This window comes from Coturnix japonica, chromosome 2, assembly GCF_001577835.2.
Source record: "Coturnix japonica isolate 7356 chromosome 2, Coturnix japonica 2.1, whole genome shotgun sequence".
Classification (NCBI taxonomy): domain Eukaryota; kingdom Metazoa; phylum Chordata; class Aves; order Galliformes; family Phasianidae; genus Coturnix; species Coturnix japonica.
The window spans coordinates 122,742,019-122,767,582 of record NC_029517.1 but is presented as its reverse complement, the minus strand read 5'-3'; the positions used below and the strand labels follow the sequence as shown (position 1 = coordinate 122,767,582).

The 25,564-nt window shown below is 42.2% G+C and overlaps 1 protein-coding gene across 2 annotated transcripts in view; it reads left to right on the top strand.

Annotated features, from left to right (window-relative positions):
* SAMD12 (sterile alpha motif domain containing 12) overlaps positions 1 to 25,564 on the top strand; it is a 168,413-nt gene that overhangs the window by 1,615 nt on the left and 141,234 nt on the right. The window contains exons 1-2 of one of the 2 annotated variants that reach the window (XM_032442891.1): positions 278 to 362; positions 14,400 to 14,578. In XM_032442891.1, coding sequence (XP_032298782.1) covers positions 293 to 362; positions 14,400 to 14,578 — 249 coding nt within the window. In that variant the 5' untranslated portion in view covers positions 278 to 292. Of the gene's footprint in view, positions 1 to 277; positions 363 to 14,399; positions 14,579 to 25,564 lie in introns of those variants that run through there. The other variant, XM_015856215.2, reaches the window with a different exon arrangement.

Below are 25,564 nucleotides of genomic sequence, written 5' to 3'. Positions count from 1 at the left end.
CCAAATGCATCCCTTCTGTGGGCTCTCAGAATGTGCCTTCTTGTTTCTATGTGCTGCTTTACCTTCATTTTGATTTTCTTCCCTCAATTATTTTGCCTTTGGACTGCTGTACAGTTCTGTACCCCTTAGTACAAGCAGATGACCACTTACTTCTTCAGCACGGGTGGCCGTGTGGCTGTGACTACTTTCTGTGAATATAGCTCATGCAAATCTATGTTCTTTTCTTATCCCTAGGATTCTTTTGGGACCACACGGCTTTGTTGGAGGTGCTTAAAAGCATGCTTTTATCTTAATGCATGCTCCATGGTATCGAGCTCCTGGGTGTGGGCTCTGCTCTCTCTGTGAACTGTGCCTTTTGGCAGGTAACATGCGGAACTTAGGGGAGCTGAGTTTACTTGTCTCTAATGGCTCCTGTCACTGCAGCATTTGGATCATACTCTATCAAAAGTCAAGCTGTAGAATTCTTTGAAGAGTTTTGTAGGAAAATGCCAGTTTACTGAACTCAAAATGTCTTAGAGTCAGGAAACACAAACTGTTTTGTTTCTTTTTTCTAGTTGATTTGTTTGTTTTTGTTGGGGGGAGGGGGGGGGAATGTTTTCCTGCTTTGCTGCTTGGGAACTTGAGGGCATAACCTTCTGTGCATCAGCTCTAGAAGCTTGGGAATAAGGAAAACCCTGAAAACCTGGCTTAAGTAAGGTTGTGTAGCCTTCCTGGGTCTTCAGTTATTTTTAGTGCCACAAGGCTTTTACACTGCTGGGCCAACCCACTTCTTGCATGGACCCATGTCTGGCACACTACTGGCAGAAAAGGTTTTGTCCCTGGGGCACGAGGGAACCGCAGGTCCTGGAGCATGGCAGTTCCTGCTGGAGCCAGCATCCGCTGCCTGGCCAGCTCTGCCCCTGCTATTGTTCTGGGGAAAACGCCCATTCCTCAGCTGCGGCCACGAACCCAGGGACAGTTTTTCCCCTTTCAGTTCAGAAATGCTCTATGTGGCTGAAATGAAAACACTTTGTGATGTTTAGCTTGTGGAGAATCTTTGAAAGAGTCTGATTTTGTATTAACAACCTGTTGAAATCTTCCTCAAATTTGACTGTTTTCAGTGCTGTCTTTGAATGAACTGCTGGAGTTTGGTTATGGCAACAATATCTTGCAGTTTACTTAAAGAAAACAAATCTTTTACCAGGATAGTTGACAGAGATAGATTTGCAAATATGAAATAGGAATCTGGAGGATTCTCGAGCTCTTTGGCTCGAGATATTACGTGATATACATACCTGAGCAGGGGTTGAGAGGGATTCAGCCAAAATGGAGTTTGAATGTGGGTCACTGTATTTGTCTCAGAAGAGAGTGCGTGGGCTTGGTGGCCCTTTGGGCTGCAGTGTACCAGTGCTTTGGATGGATGAATGTATCAGTGTCTGCATGGGGAAGGAGCCTGTGCTCCTTAGTATGAGCCCATCTAGATGGGAGCACTGCCAAGGTAAGCCTATTTTTAAACCTAACAGTTTTGACAATGTTCCTTTAAGTGTTTTCTTCCCTCTAGTAAGAATGAAAGAACTAGGTCAGAGCCTGTAGAAAAAGGCTTTTGATCCCTGCGACAGTGTTCTCAGAAATATTATTTTTTTTATTTTTTTTATTTTTTGCTCTTGTGCAGCAGAGGTAAAGGGGAAGAAAGACACGGTGATTTCCCCCACAGTGCTTATTGCTCAGGAAAGAAAGAGGCTGACAGCACCCACCCGATAATGTATGCCTGCAGATAATCCCACACAGTTCTTTCCCATCTCCTGCAGCTCTGACCTGTGCTATCTTTGAGGTTCCTGAGCAAAAGAAAAAGTGTTAATTATATTAGGGAATTGCTTCCTAGTAAACATTTAGTGAAGGTTAGTCTAATATCTTCTGTGCATAGCCTGTGGAAAGTATAGGTGTTTGTTCACTGCTAGTTTCCTCCTGAAAGCTGATGTGAAAATAAGTTCTCTACTGTACTATAGCTCTTCTTGTGCTATTGAGGCACTGGATCTGCCTACCAAAGAACATTTTTCACTAAGAAGTGGTGACTTGCTGACATAAAATGACAGACTCTGGCCTTGTTCCTGGGTGATTTTGAAGGAGACTGGAGACTCACAGGACATGGGACAGTTCTGGGGTATGGAGCCAAGGTTAACTGCTGCAGGACTGAGGTTATCTTCAGCCTGTAAGCAACATCTGTCCAAGCAGTCCTGATTTTTAGCAATTTGACTGGGTGGAAAGCCTTTGGGGCTTAGTCAGCTCCAGCAGATAATCAGAATCATAGAATGGCCTGAGTTGGAAAGGGCCACAGTTATCATGTAGTTTCAACCCCCCTGTTATGTGCAGGGTCACCAACCACCAGACCAGGCTGCCCAGAGCCACATCCAGCCTGGCCTTGGATGCCTCCTTGGGCAACTTGTTCCTGTGTGTCACCACCCTCTGAGTGAAAAACTTCCTCCTAATATCTAACCTAAACCTCCCCTGTCTCAGTTTAAAACCATTTCCCCCTTTGACACTATCCACCCTTGTAAACAGTCATTCCCCCTCCTGTTTATAAGCTCCCTTCAAATACTGGAAGGCCACAATGAGGTCTCCCCAGAGCCTTCTCTTCTCTAAGCTAAACAAGTCCAGTTCCCTCAACCTTTCCTCATAGGAGAGGTGCTCCAGCCCTCTGACCATCTTAGTGGCCCTCCTCTGGACCCACTTCAAGAGCTCCATGTCCTTCCTGTACTGGGGGCCCCAGGCCTGGATGCAGTACTGAAGATGGAGCCTCATAAGAGCTGAGTAGAGGGGGACAATCACCTCCCTCTCCCTGCTGGCCACCCATTTTTTTAATGCAGCCCACAATGCAATTGGCCTTCCAAGTGCTGCTGTGTGTTTCTTCATAGACTTGAGATACAATAAGTTTATAATTTGCAAAGCCAACTCTGCTGAGAATGCTAAAGCGAGTTCAGGGCCATCAGAAGGACAGCTCTGAAGCAAATTTTAGTGTGGTGCTGTTCTAGGGTGTGCTCCAAAGTACAGCAGTCTCAACAAGTATTCAGTTATTCAACATTGCCTTATTCCTAGACCCAGTCTAGGCTCAGATTAAATGCATACACACCTAAGTTTCCATGGAATCTGATCTAACAGATGGGTTTTCAGAACACTTAATTGCCTGCTGAGCAAAGAAGTCACAGACCCTGTCATTCAAAAATAGTTTGCCTCCATTGCTCATGTTTTCTGTAATAGTTTCTAACCACTCCTTAGCTTGAGGGACTCAAATGTGGCTTGGAAAGAGCTGCCAGTTGGAGACAGGGCTGATATGTGTCTCTACCTCTCCATCTGGATTGCAGATTGCAACAGAGGAGATGAGTAGGACCAGAGGTGTAGAAGAGATTACTAGGACTGGGATACACAGGACAGGCAGTGCAACTGAACTGCAGCCTTTATGCTGTTTCTCATTGTAACATAGTGACAATTGTAACAGTGCATCAGCAGTTCTCTCACCCCCTTTCACCTGGCAGCCCTCCTGCTGGTCTGTAACATCCATACCCTTCTATCTAGCTCAGCAATAGCACAACTTCAGGAGTCTGTTTTGGATTGCAAGTTCTCATCTTGAGCAGGTACTCTACTTGGGTATCATGCAGGGAGAGACTGCAAGCTGACGTTCAGGAGGTGCGTTCCATTGTGGCAATCAGATAGCCCAAAATTAAGTTGTGGCTGCAGAAAATGGCTTTATGCTAAAGTCCCTTTGGGTGTATTTAGACTGAGTGGTAAGTGATTGCAGGTTTTGCAGTCATTTTCCTCTACCTCTGTACAGAAGTGAACCCATGTTAGTCAGGAATCAAGATAGTTTAGCCTTGATGCCTGGCTGTGTTTCTTTGGATGAGATCTGATTGCAGCATAAGAGTGCACCAGAAAACTCAGAAGTGCTTTCAGGTCAACTAATGTAGATACTAGTCCATGAGTGTTAGTTCTTAGCCTTAAATATGTCTTGAAGATTCCATAGCTTCAGGAGAACATACATGGATATAAATTGGCCGTTTCAATGCAATGGAATCCCAACACACGGATAAAACTTATTTAGTGGTAGTGATGATGAATTATGAGTGAAGGGAAGAAAAGGTGCTTTGAAAGTTCGCTTTCTCTAGAATAGAAAGAAGGAAGGCTAGTGACAGAAGATGGATGCGCATTACTTGAAAGCACTGACAAAGCCTGCACTGTAATATCCCATGTTTATTGCTTAAATGGAACTTATCAAATGGAATTTCTTGAGGTTTTCTTTTTTCCTCTGAGATGTCCAAGTAAAGTAGGTAAATAAAGGAGGTTGTGTCATGTTGTTCCTCAGTGTATGAGGCCAGGGCAAGCTATATAGAGCCTCTGTCTTGGACTTTGCAGAGCTGCTTGGTCACAGGGGTTATGGGAGGAGAGCAGTGAGAGCTTACCAGTGAGTGCAAATGGAACTGCCTGGAGATTGCTTTCAGTTACTGTTTTGTCAATTGGACTTCCCAAGTGATAAAATTAGCTTGCAGAGGTGTTAGAGGGCTGCTGCTCTGTGCCCTGCACATTGAGTTTCTAGGTCAGGGATGCTGCCCTGTCTCACCTTTCTGTTCTCTCTTTTTGCTCAGAGGATGCTGTCTTTCAAGCAGGGGCTCCCCTTTCTGTGGAAAAGAGATCCTCAGAGTTTGGGCTGAGCAATCCCATGGTGAGCTATTGCTCATGAAAGGTGTTGCCTTTGACTGGATACAGATATTTAGTCTTGAAAATAAACAGCTGAACAACTCATCATTCAATTATTTGCTCAAAGCACGCAGAGAATGTAATTCTGAAATGTGCCAAAGGCAAAGATGGAGAGAAGGGCCAGAAAATTGAGTAATCTCGAAGTCTTCTGTAACCATCTGGTTGTTGTACATCAAAATAACAAATAGAAATATGAGGAAGGGCTCAAAACAAAGCAAGAAACGTGGGGGTTTTTTGTTCATTTTTAGAAAAAATAATTGCATATTGTTCTTGTATTTTGAATATTCTGTGCAGTTTTGCTTGCCACACCCCAAAAAATACTGGAAATAGTGCAGAACAGGGTGTTCAGCTGCTTAGAGATCTGGGGTGTGCTTTGAGGGAAGATTTCTTTGGCTGAAAGTGAGATGGCCATGAAGAGAATTGATTGGAGAAGGTGAAGAAGGAACTAATTCACAAGGCAGAACAATGAGGGCACTGGATTTTTAAGGATAAAAGTAATTAAAAATAATATGTTTCTAACCCACTGCCTTGGGTACAGCCTTCAACCTTAGGCCATTCTTAACCTGCCAGGGAAAAATTAAGTCATACATACTGCTCTTGCAGCATTCCTTTAAGCATACAGAGCTAGACTTTGTCTGATCCTTCCTGAACGCTTCAGTGAGAAAGTCTAGCTCATCTTGTGTGCGTTCAGAATAACTTGCTACAGGAGCGGTGAATAACCAAGAGGAGGATTGGTTCAGGGCAGCCCAGAAAGACAGGGAGGAGGTTGTGAGTTGGACACTGAGCTGCAAGAATCTGAACAGATGGCAACGTCTAAGATGTATATTGAGAAAAGGAAGCTACATAAAAATTGATACTGTATCGTAACAGGAGCTGCCTGCTACATCAAGCCAATGGGACTGGAGTGCAAATAAAAGTGGGGCCATGCTTTAAGCTGCGGCTGTAGAAATGGCAGCCTGGAAAATGCTGGTTCCCCATAGCAGGTAGAGATGGAAGTGGCTGTACTGCAGTGCCAAAGTGAATGGAAGATGGTCCAGTCCAACAAACATTTAGAGAGCCTGAAGCACATCTGCTCTATATATTTTACCCTTACCTGCCCATGGCATGAGCCACTAGTATAGTTCCCTCATCTCTGCACAGTGGCCTCGTTCTCCTGCCAGAGGCATTCTGTGGCTGAAGGGCTACAAAGTGGATGGTAAGGGAGTTGCTATCACTGACAACATCTGTCCATCAATTAAACTTGTCTTTAAAGAGCATATTCCTTTTTGGACAGCAAGAATTCCTCCTTGTATGTGCTGCTCCTGAGTGAAGCCAGCAGATGCGCAGCAGGCCTGAGTGGGTGCTGAAGTCACCTCTGCATTCAGTTACACAACTGAGAATGCTTACAGGGAATATGTGGCTATGAGGAAAGGTTGAGGGAACTGGGCTTGTTTAGCTTAGAGAAGGCTCTGGGGAGACCTCATTGCGGTCTTCCAGTATTTGAAGGGAGCTTATAAACAGGAGGGGGAACGACTGTTTACAAGGGTGGATAGTGTCAAAGGGGAATGGTTTTAAACTGAGACAGGGGAGGTTTAGGTTAGATACTAAGAGAAAGTTTTTCACACAGAGGGTGGTGACACAATGGCACAGGTTGCCCGAGGAGGTTGTGGATGCCCCATCCCTGGAGACATTCAAGGCCAGGCTGGATGTGGCTCTGGGCAGCCTGGTCTGGTGGTTGGAAGCCCTACATATAGTGGTGGGGGGAAGGGTTTGAAACTACATGATCATCGTGGTCCTTTTCAACCCAGGCCATTCTGTGAGTCTATGATACTGTGAGTAGGAATAGGGCTTGAGGAAGATGTTCAGCATGGACTGTAGCCTTTCTTTATTGTAGTTCTATCTAACATGGAACCTTGATGCCTTAATACTCTTGAGTCAAACACTAATATCACTATTTTTCTCCATTCCCCTATGTGTTTGCTTTTCTCTGCTCTGTTTCTGTGGGTTTGCTGTGGTTTTGTTGTTGTGTTTATCTTTTTTGTAGAGGGGATTTTAGTTGAATTGATTTGCTTCTCTGCAAAGAATCTAGTAAAAGGAAGGGACAGACTTTTCATAATGCTGTTTCAGAAGAGAAAAGAAAGAAGATTTTTAATGTGTGTAAATAGAAGCTTTCTCCTGGATCTCCCTCTGGCAAAATAATTTCCTGCTTTCATCTAATGGTTTGTTTCTATGTGGACCAGCTGTGGTGCTGGAGGGAGTAGGATGCCGTGGTATAGTGAGCAGTAGGAGGGGAAGGATTTAACTGGGGGAAGGAGAGAAGATGTTTCTAGACAGTTTCACTATGTGTACAGGGGATGGGGTAACCTTGAAGAACTTAAAGGTGGTTGAGAGCAACCTCTGAATTTCTGTGTGTTCAGCAGAAACCAGCTTTCATTAAGTGTAGCAGGGCAAAGGCAGAGATAAATAGTGTGCGACTGGGACAGTGCAGCTCTGATGCAGGAGTACTGACTTATGTGCATCTGAGCTGGGCTTCATTGGCTGCACGGGCTTGGTTTGTGGTGGACTGTGACGAGCTGATCTGTGAAGCAGAAATATTCATCTGGTGACTATGAGACAAATTTTCTCCAGGAACAGTGGAACTACTGATAACTTGTTTCTCACCCAACTGCGGCATTTCTTTTTGATCTCCTTCCTCTCCAAGTTCACTGTCAAGTCATCAGCAGGCAACAAACAGTGGTATTGACTCTGGAGTTAGCACCAGTCAGCTGATGACAGGCAGTTGATGCCTGGTGGATGCTTTTGTTGAATGAATGAAAGAGGTTGTTAATTTGTTTTGCAGGCAGTTATACAAACTATGTTTTTGTGAGCATGCAGTGTGTGTTACTTGCATTCTTTTTTAATTTTTACTCTAAGATCCATTTTGCTCTGGGGTAATTCCTTCTCACCAGTCCCCTTCTTTGCCAGTGTTATCTTTTTATACCCTTGCTGGATTTGAGATAGACCTGTCTTATTCACTGAACTGGGCTGTTTTTCAATGAGCCTCTATTGCTAGTGTGAATTCAGGAGCAGCTTGCACCAATTGTACGTTTATTAAAATAGAATGAGAAAATGCTTCAGAAATAATTTGGCTGCTCAGCCGTTGTCTCTGCTTTTCATCGTGCACTCCTGTTGCTGTTACAAAAGGCAGAGCTTGCACTGCTGGGGCTCCAAGGCCTGTCTGGTGTAGTGACAGTGTGCAGGCTGCTTCCTGAAGAGCAGGTGGAACAGAAACCTCTTTGTCTAGCAGCTTTGTCAGAACTAAGGAATAAGAAATGGGAAGTGGATATTGCCATATAAAAGATGAACAGGTAGTTTCCAGTAGGAAAGTTGTCAAAAATGTGGGAGCACTTGCAATGTAGTTTGAGAAAGAATAGTGTGTAGTGGTGCTTGGCTTGGTACCTCGGGGGGGTAATTCCACAGTTGCAGATGCTTTGCACTTTGTCTGGCTGTCCATGTGTGAGTGTTGAACCCAAACCTCCTGGTGCAGCTCATCAGTAGCAGAATTTTGCAGAACTCCCCACAGCTCAGCCCTGCTGAGCCCACATTACCTGTACTGAAGTAGAAAAAAGATCCTGAATGACCTGGGCTTCTTGGTTGTGTGTGGATACTACTGATGTAGATACTACTAGATAGGGAGATCAGGGCAACACTAAGATCCTGAAGGCAGTTTGTCAGTGGGTTGCCTACACTATTTGCTAGATAGTGACATAAGTACCAGGCTGGATTCATATGGGACTTTGATTACAGCTTCAGCTGGTCCAAAGTAATGGGCTAATGGAACCGTGCTAGTTTATATTAGTTGAATGTATGGAGAAGTAATTTCAGTGGGTAAAAGTCAGTTTCTAAAACTAGGAGCTGACTGAGAAGGCAGATGAACATGGCTTCCAGAAATTTGGGAAGAGATGCAGATCCTTCTGGCTTACTTGGTCAATGTGAGCATCATTCTCTGTCTGGAAACTTGTTTTCTATGTGAATGTCTCACTTCAGCTGACCGAATCAGTTGAAGGAAGTGAAAATGGAAAGGTGAAGTCTAGTGAGAGCTGCTGTTCTGAGGTCCTGCTGGATGCTCTCTTCTGGAAAGATCTGTTCAGTCTTTGTGATTCTGATACTTGGATCCCCTATATAGGGTCCTTGCTGTGTCTGACCTGAGTTTGTTCATGTTCCATCTGTATGGACTAACTTCTTTCCTAAGGGAGTGGCATTCTATGATGGGAATGGTAAGTGGTTTGTATGGACATAGCTCCTAGCATTGTGCAGCTAGGCCTGTGGCATGAGTGCATTAAAGAGAGCTTACATATTTGCAAGTATTTGACATTAGAAAGTTTTCTAAGAATGTAGAGGTTGGATGGTCTCTCCTGTGCCTGCTTTTTGTCTCCAAAGAGAAAAAGCCAGCACATGACTGTGATGCACACAGAACACGGCAGATGAGTAAGAAGATGCTATTTTTACTCAATCACTTTTCAGAATAGAGCAATTGTTATTGCATGTAACTCGAGCTCTTTGCCAAATCTGCTTTAATGTAGTCTTAATTGATCTGCTTAAGATTTTAAGCAGCCAGCAGTATTCCCACTGAAACAGGTAGTTCAGACACATCTGACACGGGATGCAGTGGAGCACACAGAGGTAGCGGCTGATGGTAGATTTGATCATCGAAGCCTGGAGCCCACAGATGGAGAGACTGAGACTTTCCATCTGGCCCTGCAGAAAGCTGGATGTATCGAGGCCGTCTTTTGAAGAGAGCCTTCAGGCTTCTGCAAGACAAAGTTTACAGAGCATCCTCAAGCAAAAGGGAGGGGCTCCCCCCAGATGCCAGTAGCTTACTGTGGCTCTTGGTGACTTTTGTGTACCATCAGGCGTGCTCAGACAATCTGTTTCTTGGCCACTTGCCATCTGTGAGGCAGACATGTATGGGAGGAAGGCAGCCAGGGAGGCAGAGTGTTTGCAGTGCCCTGCAAGCTCTTTCTTAGGGCTGTGTACATCTGCCCCGAGGGACCTGGGTGGGTGCAGAGCTCTGCTCATGTAGCAGCTTCTTTAGGGCAATGAATTTTCCTGCTCTGTCTGCACAGAAAGGGCTTGGGTTTACATTCTAGTGTGTGAGAAAACACACCGTGTTGGATGTACTCATTTCCTTTTGTAGTTTCTTGGGCACATGCAGTCATTTTCCCATTTTTGGGTGCCCAGTCTGCTGTTATCTCACAGTTTTTGCTTCTTATAACTTGGCAGATCTAAGCAGTCTTTTCTTCAGAGTTATTAGAAAAGTGGCTATTTTCCTGTAGATTGAGCTCCAGCACCGAGCTAGGCGTACAAGAACACTTAAGTACCTTTGTTTTAAATAATAGTCAGTTTTCTAAATGTTATCTGTAGATCTGTGTTGTTTTATGCCAGCACCATTCATCATGTGCTTGTTGCTGGGCTGTACAGAACACCCAGCCTTTCTCCTCAACAGTAATAAGTTCCCACCACAGAAAGCTTTCAATCCACACCAAGTAACAATTGTTGGGAAACCTGATCAGCTTTTAGGTGGGGTTTTCAGAACAGGGCAAACTTTTGGGCCTTTCCCATAAGGGGGAAAGGGGAGCTACAGTGATTTGAAACTGGATGATGAATTGTATTTCTGAAACATATAGATGGTGTATGGAAGAATATTGGAGGAAGTTCTACTTCAAAATGCGGTGATACAACTGATACAGTGTTAGGCTCATAGTGATATGGAAGTCTCTGTAGAGTTTTGTTAGCTGGGAATGCTGAAGTGAGTTCTATCTGTCAGAGGGAAGTGCTGAGACTGTAGGGTTATTGTCAAGGCAGTGGCATGGGGAAATGACCTGAATATGCAGTAGGTGGGATGACATAACATTAGCCAAGAGCAGGAGGAAGACAGGCAAGAGTCTGGACAAGTATTTTAGCAAGAAACTCCTTTGTCTGTATTTAAAGAGAATCTTTTTTTCAGATGAATGCTGTCAATTCCCAGAAGAGATGAGCTTTACAATTAAGAAGAGTCAGCTGAGATGGGAGAAGTTCAGTTGAGATAAAGTCAGTGAATTGAGATCTCTGTAAGAGCTGCTTGGCTCGGCCCTAGAGAACTTCAAGCCTCATAGCTGTCAGCCCTCCTGTACTTCTCTGTGTAGCCAATCTTGATGTTTAGAGCTGGTCTTATCTAGCTGAAATTATATCAAGTGCTAGTTTAAGTAGAGGGCATGTTTTTACTGACCAAGCCTTGACCTCTTTTCCTGTTTTTAACAAGTCTTGAAAGAGCAATTAAGATTTGTACTGCACATTTAAAGAGACAAGAGTTCAATCTCTGCTTGCTATAGAGCTGGATACATGGAATTTCTGTGCAGTAACAGGAAATAAGACCATGCAAGCATCTTCCCTTCTTCTGTGTAGCTGAGAGTTGGATGTTACACTGGCAAAGGCTCTGCTGAGCTGACCACCTGTCAGTGGCTCATGACAAAGAGATATTAGTTTTGTCAATTGACAGGAATTATGCTTATTCTCACTTATGCAGTTGTTCTGTATTGGCCCTCTCCCTGAGCTGAAGCTCTGGTGTGCCTTCCTGAAGGAGTGCAGCCAGCCTAGGCTTTGAGGTAAGCCAGGGCTGCAGTTGGGGGAAATAAAGAAAGAGATGAGCTCTTTCCTTCTCCCCATGGAAAATAAATAAAGAAAATAAAATAAAGTTGCCATTTTCTCCCAGCCTAATATCAGTAACTAGGAAAAAAAAAAATTCTGAGGCAGCCTATGCTTCTTTTAAACAATCAGCTCTTTACAATATAAAGGTAATGGGGGCGTATATATTTGCCAGCAGCCTCTCCAATTTATTTTTCCTCCTGTATCCTGAATGAGCACAATATAAAGCATTGCTGTAACAGCACCAGCATTTGTTACTCTTGAAGGAATGATAAGCTAAGAGTCAAACAACATCTTGCCACCTTATTCATTTATTTCTTAAGCCATCCAGGTGATGATATCATGTTATCAGAAATCTGGATCATTTGTTCCCTTTAATGTACAGCTAACTGGTGCTATAAACTAGAAGGCCTTCCTTGTTCATTCTACCTTCCTCCCCAGTGTGTTTTGTCCTGAGCCCACTGGGAAAGGGATGAGCAGTTCACAGGAAGCTTGCTGCTGAAGTGATCTTCCGGCTGGAGTGAAAGCCTGCTGTGCTTTGTGATTTCTCAGTGGTGAGCACTGAAAAGGGGCTGACAGATGGACGCTGTGTGTTTGTGGGTGCTGCTGAGGTGTGTTCACACACTGAAGATGTTTGAGAGAGTCCTCCTATTCAGCTGGGCAGGATTCTTGCAGAAGACAGTTTGGTTATTTTATGGATGCAATTCCTTATCAATTATCTTCTACATCTGGCTTCTAAGCCCTACTCAAGCAGCCTGGATTGGAAGGGAGTTCTTCTATAGAGTGGTTAGGATACTCCTCAGTTTTGGTCTGAAATGTGACTGCTAACAGAACTACTTCCATGTACACTGGGCTATGGAAAAACCTATCTTGATACCTCATGTCCATCTTCTCTGTGGAAAAAGAAATGACAGGTGAATGTGGTCCAGGAGAGAGGGACTTTTTGGTATCCATAGACACACGGTAATGTAATTGTAAGCCACAAGGAATCTTTTTGAAATCTCCCTGAGGAACTTAAAATTGCTGAAGAGCAGCTGGGCAGGTTCATGATACCTTTCCACAAGGGCTGTGCAGCCAGAGCAAATGAAGCCCATTAGCTTCACTGCAGAATATAAAAGGACTTCTGCTTTTTATTTCTCTGACATAGAAAGAGGTTCTGCAAGGGAAAAATCAAGCAGCTGTTTTCAAGTTCATCTCCATTGTAATTTTGTAGCCATGATAAAAGCAAAATCTGGGAAGGAGTTAGTATGGCACGTGTCTGAGAATACAAGACTCAAAAGCTAGGAAATGCTCCTGCTAAGGTTGTTGAGTTTTGAGTGTTGATATTTTGGTATGACTCAGTGGTGTGGCTGGGAAGAAAGGAGTGACTTGAGGGCAGTCATCTATTCTCCCTTCTCACCAATGAGAGGCAGGGACAGAATGAGGAGACTTGCTTTGACTTTGCCTTCAGCATTGGATTGAATGAGGGAAGAGAGGCTTTCAAGAGTTAGGGAAGACAACTTTGGAGTTGGCTTGTAAAATTGGGCTCCGTAACAGCTCTATGAAGACACTGCAAATGCCTGACCTGCTGCAATGAGAGGGAAAGATGGTAGGTATGAACAAATGACAGCAGCACATCCCTCTTCCTTTCCATGCTTTTAGGTTCCCTTGCAGTCACTCACAGTAAGAGTGGAATTTAGTTCCCTTCCGTTTTTTTACTGTAATTTGCAGGTTTTCTATTGGCCAGTGACAGACTTTTTTTTCCTTTTTTCTTTTTTTTTCTTTTTTAGAATTAATAGCTGCAATTTGTAATAAAACATTACAGTTCTTTACTGTTTTCTACCACTCACTGTTGTTAATGAATTACCCTTCATAGAATCATAGAATTTCTCAGGTTGGAAAAGACCTTAAAGATCATCAAGTCCAACTGCAACCTAACCATACAACCATAAACTGTTTTCTATGGGAGGCTTTTGGGGCTGGTCACACACATAGTTGCCAGAGCTGGCATCCTCCATTCCTTCCCCTGCTCTCCACCCTTTGCACCTAAGCCAAGCAAGAGTGAAAGGGCAGCTTTTATTCTGGCTTTACATTGTTTTTTGGTGGGTTTCTATTTGGTCTATCAAAGATTGCACAACACTATGTGAGCAAAGCTCTCCTGTGTGCAGGGGAAGTTTGGGCTCTTAATTACCAGCTGTTCTAGGAGCAGTGCAGGAACAGAAATACAGCAATCTGATGCTTGCATGAAGGAGAAGTTGCTGTAGGATCTGTACATCTTAAAATCTCTGCATGTGCCAAGCAAGTTGTTAAGGCTGCTCTCTATGTGAGTGCTGGAACTGTGAATTTTCAGGCAGAAAACAATTAAGCTACCATGGTAGTTCTAAAAGTGCATTTCTATGGTATGGTTTGCACTCTTTTTTTTTTTTTTTCCATTTCCTCTGGCTGCTTTCCTTATCCTGATGTCGTTAGTCCGCACCTCATTATATGCTCCTAGAAAGTGCATCCCCTGTGCTTGTTAGGATGTTGTAGGCGGTGATTTGCAGCAGTACAAAGCATTGAAGGGTAGATAATCAGCTCGGTAAGTCATTACTCTATGCAGAGACCAACTTTCTGACTTGCTGTGCACAGCTTATTTGACCCACATTGTTTGGAACCTTGAATGTTGCAGTTAATAGAAAATGTAATAGAAAAACTTTAACTTACTTGCCTAGAAAGGAGGATAAAGATATGTCTGAAAGCTACATACAAGCAATATATTGTCCTACACTAGTAAAAGCTGTAAGTTGAGAGTCTCAGACCCTGTAGCGATGCCAGTAGGGTATAGTGTGACACAGAGGCCTGCATAAAATAGACTTATACAGTGCTACATTCCCTCTCATTTTCTTCCTTAAATATCTCACCCTGGATCTGTGTCAAGCTACAGGCAGATCTTTTGCTGTTGTTTGACATAGCTCTGTTCCCACATGGCATTTCCAAGTACTTTGTGATAACTGTTTGCTATGTTTGGGTTCTTCTTTCCTTAGCAATGTTTTCCTTGTCATATTTTTTCCCAGCTATCCATTGCAATCTGAATCCAAATGGTATTGATCACCCTGTCCCCACAGAAGGTATTAATCTGCAACTTGAAGGTGAGGGAGCTGAATCCCCCTCTGCCAAGAACAGCAGTGCTCCAAAAGGACCTGAATCAAAAGAGACACTCAAGAGGCAACAAGTGGAGCCAGAAATATCCAAGGTAGGTAGGACTGGATCCTTATATATTTTAATTAGTCTTTAATAATCCATGCATTTTGAAGTCCTAACTGCTTAAAAAGCATTTGTCATCCTAATGAAGACATACAGAGGTATGAAAATAAGTATAAGGAAGTATATGCTACAAAAAAAAGGTATTCTGATTCTGCTGCTTCTTCTTTGAAGTGCAGGTGAATGTGTGCAGTCTGGGCACTTAAGGTATAGGACACTGATTTGTCGCATTGGGTACACTGTACCAATTTAAGGTAAATAGAAGAATATTTGAAGGAGAAGAAAAAAGGGGAGAGATCCTTTAAAAACCTTATTGTTTTCTTTGACCTTGTAGGGTTCCAAACCAGGTCTTGTGAGGAGGAGGAAGGAGAGTTTCTGCAGAATGGAATTTTTAATTTTTTACTGTATCTGACACTTTGGAAGTTAGTAGAGCAAGTAAAATATTCCTGAATTTGTCTCTTTTCTTAAGGCTTTTTTTAAGGTTGGGTACAGTAGCAATTAATTCAGTGACTGAACAAAAAAAAAAAAAAAAGAGTATTCCCTGTCATCAGTACAGTTAGTCTTACAAATGTGTACAATCGTGATGTTTTATTCCAAAAAGTACAATGTTAAATGTTTTGAGCATTACCCTTAAAAATAGAGGCTTGATATGAGTTCTACTCTATATTTACCTAAATTGTCTAGTCATAAAAGAGTACAGTTTAAATTCGTTTCATTCTTTCTTTGTCATTGAACTAGATCCAGGTTGAGCTAGAATAGAACAAAATCTCCCATTGGACTTGATCCTTGTGGGTCCTTCCCAGCTCAGGTTATTGAGTGTTCAATGAAAATCACTGCTTTTTGTAGTCTGTTTTGTGGCCAGTTATCAAGCAAGCTACTGATCTCTCTTGAGCCCTTGGTAAACATGTTTGTGCTAAGTTGACTTGAAGCGTTTGTATGGTGTAAGACCACCAAATTCTGGATGGCCTTTGAGACAAAGTTCAGCTACAGTGCATTTACTGAGCCTTTTGCAGATAAAGGCAAGCTTGACTCTGCCCAGTTTCAACCTCATCAGATGCAAATTTACCCAGTGTTAAAGACTCAGCCATGTTTAACTTGGAGGAGATCTTAAAGCTTGAACATGGACAAGCTTAATGGCACAACAGGGCTTCCAGTTAAGAACAGGCTTGTAGGTGTCATGAAACACAGACAGATTAAGCTCATCTTTGCTTACAAAAGGCTCATTCTAGTGGAAAATCAGAATGAGGTGTATTGGTGATTTAATATAATGGAATCTTTCTCTACTGTGTGAGCTAAATCTGTTGGATTGATGAGTAGAAAACCATTTCCAAGACTCCCTGCTGGAGGTAGCCGGAGGAAGAAGGGAAGCATGCTGCTCTCAGTGCAGTAAAATCAGCCATTAGCTTCTTACAGCTTTACGTGGAAAGAATGGAGCATGCTTCGGATTTACAAAAAAAAAAAAACCAAAACACCAGCACCCACAAAAAGCAATTGATCAACACAATAACTCCATCCTGAACTAAACATTCTGCTTGATGGAGTAAACGTGGCATAATAGCACCAAGCTAATCAAGTGGGCTGCTTTTTCCACCCTATTAGTAACTTGGTGGTTTTGCATGGCTGGTGTTAATTTAATGATGTTTCTCATTTGGATTTATATATTGCTGCTTGAGATGGCATGTCTTTTCTGGCTTATTCTCCTTACATTTCAATATCATGTTGTTTTATCCTTTAAAATGAAAAGATATATTTAGGATTGTAACTTGTGTGGCTTTAGGATTCAAAGTAAGCTGTCTTTATGACATTTGATACTTGCAGTCATATCCGTACAGAGGGAAGAAAAGAGGGAATAAAGTTTGGTACATAAAACATTTGGACAGATCCATTTGTTTTGTTTTTCCTCATTGCACAGTTATTTTTAAGAAAGGTTTCTTTGCAGTCTTGTGTGTTCAAATAATATTAACACATGCGCTGCATCCACAGTAGGAGACTTACATCGCACAAGGCATTGCAAAGCATTGAGTGTCCTTTCGGATGCCTTATGGAACATCATCTCTGCTTTCAGCTATCTAATTTATCTTCATTGGGACCAATTCCAGCACTTTAAGCCACTGGCAATTCTAAGGTTTTGCTGTCCAAAGAAACAAGCAGAATCTCCTTTTTAATGATGCGTGTTCTTTTTCTGTCCTCAGCTATGGACTTGGGGAACTGCAGTAACTCAAGGGCTGCCGATGAGTTTTAAGCTCCTTTATGTTGCTACTGTGTTGCAAACAGGGAAGTACAAGTATTTGTTTCTAAATTTGGGACGCAGGCAGCGGAAAGTGTAGCATCAGCAGAGGAGCAGGTCATTTAGAAGCTCCTAATGAGTACGGAATCTAATTTTCATAGAGTGAGGTGCATTTTAAAAAGGAAAATGGAATAATGATCTCAGTTTTCTTTGGACTCTGCTAAAGAACCAGTTGTGACATATATCAAATATAAGCAAGCCCAAAACAGTCTATAACTACCTGTATCTAAATGATGTTCATGATTCATTGATGCTTTATGAGTACATTTTTTTATCTGTAGACAATTTGTTTAACTAGAACCTTGTGTGTCTAACCTCTTTTGTGTGTGTTTTCTGAGATTCTCTATTTTATTAAGATACTACTTCTGATTCCTTTGTGTGTCCCTACTTTTTTTTTTTTGTGAGCAGATGGCCTGCCTCATCGTGTTTACACAGCGATAACTATATATGATGCTGAAAGCTTTACTACGCTTCTCAATACTATACTTCCCTCAGAAGAGGCTTTAACAGAGGAATCCTTTCCAAACCAGGTTCAGAATTTCATCTGCAGCACAGAGAGCTCTACCAAGGCTGCCCACATGCTGTACCCATGAAATGCTGTTCATTGCAGGCATGAGACCCCAGTCTGATCTGTTGCTTATTATAATTTATTTATATCATAGAATAGCCTGGGTTTAAAAGAACCATAATGATCATCTAGTTTCAACCCCCTGCTATGTGCAGAGTCACCAACCACTAGGCCAGGCTGCCCAGAGCCATATATTATATATTAGAAGTAAATAATAACTTATAAGTAAATTTCTAATTGATTTGGGCAGTTTTTGTTCCTTAAATAAGGTTCTTATATCTGATTTGTCTTGTTATGTGGGTGCATCAGTAGCAAATAATAAAGGTTTTATAAGGGCAGCCACTGCTGTTAGATGTTTGTGCCAGTAGTGGCAGATTTTTATCTGAATTAGAGATGAATTAACAGTCCTTTGAAATGTTCCTGAAAACTCTGTAAGGAAGGTGGTAAATGAGGAAAGGTGTCTTACCTTGTGTTCTGTTGATGGCTGCTGTATTCCCTCCAGCAGAGGATGTTTTTTGTTATAGTATATATAGCTCAGTATTTCTTTGGATTGCTTTTGCTTTCCTAGTGACACCAAATAGCACTGAAGGGCTGACTACACTCACTAGTAGGAGGAGAGTGTTTATTGCTGCCTGCTGGGCCCACAGGGTCAGTGTGAGTAAAAGCAGCTTTATTGGCCTCGTAGAATGGCTTTGGTTGAAAGGGACCTTAAAGACCTTCCAGTTCCATCCCCCTGCCATCGTCAGGGTTGCTACACACCAGATCAGGCTGCCCATCTGAACCTGAGTGTACAGTACATCTCAAGTATTTTTATACTTATTTTAATAGTAATAGACAATTGAAATAATTATTCTTCAGGGCAATAAGACTTCCTAATGTCTTGTTCTGTAGCTATTAGTAATAATAAGCCAATAAGTAATAAAAAGCCAATATAACAATGGTTATCGTACTCACTTCTCCCTTTATTTTCAGTGGGCTTTTTCTGTCATGTTTTGCAGAATTGGGAGTATCTATGATCTTGTGCTTTCAGGTGCTAAAATTAGTGATGTCTACAAACCTTTCTTTCTCAGCTTATCATTTATGATTCTGACCTGTCTGATGTCTCAAAGGGATGCAGTGAGTTCTACTCCTGTCCCAGGCAGTGAAATGGAAGTGCTGGGTTACTCTTGTTTGTTTCAGGCAGCTGAGGCTGTTTTGTTTGGGTTTTATTCCTCACTGGAGGGAATGAAGTGCTGGAGTAACCTTACCTGCATGGCAAAGTTTAACTGGCTAGTTCAGAATTTAAATTGTAACTAGCCAGGAAGAAAAAGTAACACATCTGGCTTTTTGGGATCCTATCAGTCAGCTTTTTTTAGGTGGACTTTTTTAGACTCTGAGTATATTTCAGTGTAGAACATTTTCCCCCACTGCTTTATCTTGCTTTCTTGTTCTGTGATGATCTTCACATTTTTGCAACATGATTTCTGCATTCAGCATAAAAGATCTGTCTTCTCCTGTTCATCGGTGCCCTGACCGCATACCTGGGGATTCTGAGGTATTGTACACCCTGACAGCAGCTGCATATAAGGAGATCTTACCTGAGTTTGTTTGCTGTGCTCTACCCAGGACTGTGTAAAGAAAAGAGGGACATCTCTAAGGACCATTTTTTCCTTCTCAAGATAGGATTGTTTTCCTACTACTTTTCTTTTTCTTCTTTCTCCCCATAGGAGTTCAAAATAACTAGCCCAGGCTAATGACTCTTTAGATGGCTCTATGGAGAGCAGATGAAGTTTACTCAAAGAAGATAAGACCACAGTTTATCTTCTGAACTATTTGGTGGGGTCCTTTATAAAATTCATCTTTACGAGTAAGCTTTTTGATTCCATCTGCATTACTGACACTAGGAAGAGTGAAAATGAAAACATTTTCAGTACTTACATGAGCACAGTGTGGATGTGAAGGAAGGCAAGGTATTGGCTGTAGGGAATGGTGCAGCCCATGACCCTGCAGTGTTCTAGGGTGGTACAAACCCACTGCAAAATGGGGGCTCCTGCCCCAGGGAACAAATGTGTGCTTGTGTAGGTTAAGCAAGGGCAGATGGCTACAAGAGAGAGGCAGCAGGGGTAGCGTAAGAAGGGAGATGCAGACTGTGTAGGCTCCTATTGTCCTGTGAAAGCTATCAGTGTGAAATTTGTGTTCTTTCCTGTTGCTGGTCCTTTTCGTATTAATGTAATGCAGTATGTATTAGCAAACATGAGTGGTAGAAAGCCATGGTAGCACTGTAGATGCAAGTGAGATGTTTAATACTATAGGCACATGTAGACACAGACTCATTGTTTAAAAGTGCTTCTCTTCAGCAAAAGAGAAATACAGATAGAAAGATGGAGCGGCTTTTAGAGGAAAAAGCAATTGCGTGCAGCGTGCAGATGCATAATGTACTTACACTATTCTACTGCCTGACCTGTTTTGAAGCTGCTCCACAATGCCATCCAACACCTCTGCTTTCACTTTGAAGCTATATTGAGAGTTTCAAGGAGATTACTTCCATAATAAATCAGTATTTTAATGACACAGATGCCTTGATGGGGAAGAAAAAAAATATATAGAATTGCCCTTTAAAGAAAATAATAGAATTCTGATTAGAAGGATTACCAAATGTATTACAGAACCAATTTAGCATTTAAAATAGGAAAGCGGTTTAGTGCTTCATTGCTGGCACTGTGGGTTCTGCAAATTGTGCATCTCATCTGTGGTTAACAATAATTTCATTAATCTGCCACATGTGTTTACTGGATGCTTCTGACAGAACTGATTAGCAGTTGCTGTAGTCCACCTTTCTCTCCACAAGTGAGAATTTCTTTTCTTTACCATTTCAAATGATATAATTGCTTAGCGCTATAAGTAAAATGTGTTACAATCACAAAAGGGGCGTGCAGATGTAATAGCCTTGATAATGTCTGAAGGGCATTTCTTGTGTTATCAACCTGTCAGGCTTTCACTCAGTGCAGAGGTATATATATATATACCTCTATATATAAATACCTCTATAGCGAAGGAAGTGATTTCATTAAGAGGCTGGAAAAGGATGGATGGTCAGTGGTCTAACCTCAGATACGGTGAGTGGAATAGAGCTTGTTGATGATAAGGACAACTTAAATGAAGTGCCTGTGTGTAAGTGAGGTGTCTCAGCTCCTGTTATGTTTGCACTAGAAATCTAGTCAACATACTTGAGAAGCATAGGGAGGTTTAAGCTTGACCTGAAGTAAACAGAACTCAGCTGAGACTGCCTACACTTCATGGATTACATTAAGACTAGGCCAAAATGTGTCAGTTGTGTCCTCAACCTTACCTGCCTGTCCTTCTGTTAGACATTACTAACCATTTTAATGTCAAATGGAGGCAAAATGTTGTGTTAGGAGACAGTTTCAGAAATTGCTCTCACCTCAAAAATCTTACTTTGAATACTTAGCCATACTCATGTGTCTAGTCTGTTTCACGATCAGTATGGTCTTCCAGCAAGCAAATGGAGTCTTTTGGGATAGTCTAATTTCACAGTTTGCAAACACAGCAGTTCTTTTGGCCATGTCTGAGTGTGGATGCCAGTCAGAAGTGTTTCAGTTTTATCTCTGGTCCACAGTCAGCTGCAGATTAGCGTGTGGCTGTTGTGCCACTACAGAATGCAGGAGAACAACTCCCAAATGTTAAAGCAGCCATGTTTGGTGATGCTGTGTATTATCACCTGGGCACACCAGAAGTAAGGAGAGCATCATAGTTAATGAAAGACAGATCTTTCCTTTCCCCTGCTGACTATTATTTTTTCCTTTGACCAGTTGCTTGGTAAGTAGCATGGAGTTCATTGCTTGCAATGCCACAATGAGATACCCAGACACTGCTTTCACTTGGACATAACTTTACATGCCTTTCTGCCACCTTTGGCTCGACTGGGTCAGGCCTGCTAGTTCTGTTAAGTGCCTTTGTGCTGGCATTAACCATTCAGGGAATTTGCAGGATGAGTCTAAAACCAAGAAGTATATGCAAGTGCAATGGGCCCTTAACCAACTTAAGTTTGCAGGGGGAAGGGAGGAAAGGAGTGAACAATGCAGCAGCATGTTGCTTTGAATTTTGGAAGTGTCAGTGTTACTGTGCAGGTGAAGCCTTTGGCACTTGGAAAAGACAAATACTGTTGGTGTTTGGAAGCAGGATCAAGCCTCAAAAGTAATTTCTCTTACAGAAAGATTATGGAACATGAATCCAGTTCCTTCAAGAAGTCTCATGAGTTAAGAAAATATTTCCTTTTGTTTTTAGGCTATTTACTTATTTACTTGTTTCAACTTCCGAATGATATCTTGTTCTGCTTATGCTGATCTGTGATGTTTTTCCATTCTCTTAAGTATACCAGCTATCGTATTTGATCTGCCAGCCCTGTGGGACCATACTCACTGACACCTGGCCACTTTTTGTTCATGTTTTGTCTTCACATTCCCTGCCAAACCGGTCCTGTTTACTGCTACAGCCTGTATCATTTCTTCTGATTCATCCACCCATGGGACTGCTTCTGGAGAAGGTCTAGAGCATTACTGCAGGAGCAGTTATTTGGGCAACATGAGCCTATGTGAAGAGTGGTAACTGAGGAGGTACATGAATTAAAAGGGAATTGCTGGTTTTTAGTTTTGGAGAGGAGCTACAGGAGTGTGGCAGTTTAAAGGGAGGAACGGTAGGTATGGTAAGTGTTCAGGAGATAACAGGTGGAGTCTGGACTGCAGGAGCACTGAGACATCTGATTTCAATTGTATTGCAAAGGGATTCCTTTTAGAGTCAACTCTTCTCAAGCATATAAAGCAAGACCAGATCTACCTGCATGACAGTGACATGATTTCAGAGATTCCAACAAAGCCACCACTTGCACTTTCGGTAGTAACTCATTAATTCTTACATCAAAAATATTACCTTCCTTCTCCAAGCATCTGCACAAAGAGCTCACTAGAACCAGAGCTAACTATGACCCACTAAGAGAGGCATAGTACTCACTCTTGCTTTGCAAACTGTAGCCTGAAAGAAGAGATGCTGATCCTACCTCGTGCAGTGCTACCAGAGCCTACCTATTCCTGATCCTGATTGAATAACCATCAGAATCAGCTCAGGGCTGCCTAGCAGTCCAACTGAGTTTGCAGGAAAAGCCTAGCATGAGTTTTGGGAGACAGCCATGCCCGTTTTATATCTCATAGCAGCTAACAGATGTGCTCTTTCAACCCTTGCAACCTCAAGAGTTGTACTAGCAGAAGCAGCAGTGAGTTACTAGAGAGAGGAAGCAAGGCCACCAGTTTGGGTTTTAGCAAGCTGTTATATTGACCATTTTTCATGAGAAAAACATTGAATAACATCTAGCTTACCTAGAGGTTAGCCACACAGTGGTCATAATCACCTTCTGAAGTAACATAAGAATTTTTCTATCCCCTCTTAGAGTTCATAGATACTACTGGTAGAGGCAGTTCTCAAAATATATACTTGATAGAGGGAATATTTCTAATTTTATCAGTGTCTAGGAATTAATACTGTGATGCTCTTTTAGGGTTAAATGTGTCCTTGACATGTGTATCTAAAAATAGAAAGCCTTCAGCTTTGTGCAAGTAGAGTCACTACACATCTTGAGGCCTTTTCTTCTATCCTTTACATACGGCATGTCATAAGTGGGTATTATGTTCTGCCTATTTTCCTTTTTTCTCTAATGTCTGTAAGTGCATCCATCAACTGCTAATGACTTTTCTGACCTAGACGTGCTCTACATTTTTGCCTTTTTTTCCCTTGCTTTAAACAAAAGCATGACAATAGAGTCTGTATCTAATGGTTTTAGAACTGCTATTAATTCATCTTTCATTCAAGGCTGATTGCTTTCAATCTTAGCAGTACGCTTTAGATTGCCAAGGATTTTCTGAATGTCTTTCCATTAAGAAAAGGTAGATGTGATTGAATTTCAGCATGCTTTTTTTTTCATTGCACTGTCTTTTCTGTAAATGCAGCTTGCATATAAGTTAGATTATTTTAACTAATCATTGTCCTTTATCTATTTTCCTATGGCAGCTAAGTACTAGGGGAGAGTAGTTCAAAGTGGGAAAGTGCAGTGAGAGAAATGGGAAGAGGAGAGGGTCTGACTGCTAGACCTGTGCTGCTGCTCCATGAAGCGTGGGAGCTGTCTTGTGACCGGTGAGCAGGTGAACAGGTGAAATGGCACAGAAGAGACAAGGCAAGTGAGACAGAAAATGTGAAAAGTACTGTATGCCGCCAGGAGAAAGCTGAATTCTTTAAAAACTGGATTATTTGGGAGCCTAACGTGGAGCCTTGAGAAACTGTCTGGGTCTGTCAGATTGCTGTCTGTCAGTAGATGGTGCTCTTTATATCAGCTATTTACTCACGCTCCTTGTGCTTGACTGTGTTTTTGCGTGAAAGCCTGGTTGCATTCGTTAACAGTTTATTTCTCAGAATTTTGATGTCAGGGAGATCAGGAAACTTGGAAGCTTGGGCATAACTGACAAAAAGAAAGAAAAATTACCAGATTACTTTGAAGCATCTTCCATCCTTGGATTTTTTTTCAAACTTTTTCTGCTTGAAAATGTGTATTGTTTGGAACTTCAACAAATAAAAGAAGCTTCCAGCGGAAAAACCTTGAACAAATATTGTGGATTGGAGAATGTGTAGTAAACTAATGCAGTTCTGTGTCTGACCTGTGAGATGCTGCAATAAAGTGGCTTAGAATAAAATGCAAAAGCCAGATGCCTGAGGGATGGGATGCCATTCAGAGTGACTTAGGCAGGCTTGAGCAGTGGACAGGAGAACTTCATGAGGTTCAACACAGCCATATACGAGTTCTTGCACCTGGGTTGTAGTAGTTCCTAATATCAGTACAAGCTGAGAGATGAAAAGGTAATAAAGCACAGCTCTGCCAAAAAGGACCTGGGGCAACTGGTGGCTGGCAAGCTGGACATGAGCCACCTATGTGCCAACCATATTACGGGCTGCATTAACAGAAGCATGGCCGGCAGGTTGATGGAGGTGATCCTGAACATCTGCTCTGCTCTGGTGAGGCTTCACCTGGAGTATTGCATCCAGATGTGGAGTCCTCAGTATGGAACAGACACAGACCTGTTGGAGTGTGTCCAGAGGAGGGCCACAAAAATGATCCAGGGGATGGAACAGCTCTCCCACAGGGACAGGCTGAGAGAGCTGGGGCTGTTCAGCCTGGAGAAGAGAAGGCTGAGAGGTGACTGCGAGCGACCTTTCAGTATCTATAGGGGAGCTAGAGGAAAGAAGGGGACAGACTCTTCAGCAGGGTCTGTGGTGACAGAACAAGGGGAAATAGTTGCAAACGAAGAGGGGAGATTTAAATTAGATGGAAGATGTCTTTTTTTTACATTATGAGTGGTGAGATGCGGGATGCCTGGAGAGGTGGTGACTCTGTCCCTGGAGACATACAAGATCACGCTGGATGGAGCTCTCTGTGCCCTGACCTAGCTGCACATGCTCCTGTTCATTGCAGAGGATTTGGATTAGATGACCTTCAATATTCCTTCCAACTCAAATGATTTTATGTTTTGGCAAGTCCTCTGCAGTTCTAAAACTCTCTTTTGCATATCAACTTTGCAATTTTACCTGCTGTTTCTGGATAGATAGGAACTAACTTGGTTTTAAATTGTAATGCTTCTTAGAAAGGACTTAAATGAATCAATATGATTGGGAGTTTTTACCTGGAGTCATTTATTCATCTGTAGTTGGATGGATATAAAAAGCTGCATGAAAATGAAGATTACCTTATTAATGTGATTGAAGTATTATTGGACCTGCCTGCATTTTTCATTATTCAGAAAATATGCCAGCTCTGGAGGAAAAAAAAATTTAAACCCGTTAATTGTGCAAAGAGATGCCTTGCTGAAGGCTGCTGTTGAGATGAAAGCCCTGATCCAGGCAGCAGAACAGCATGGCAGACTTGAAGTGGAATTTGAGATGTTGAAAGTTACTGAAGTCTTTATGCAGTGCTCTGTGTATAGAACAGCGGCTACTTAACCAAAGGGTGCACTTTAACTTGCGAGGTGAATTTACTGCCAGAGTGAAGCTTGAATTCCCTGCTGTTCTCTCCTTGACAGCGTTGTTCT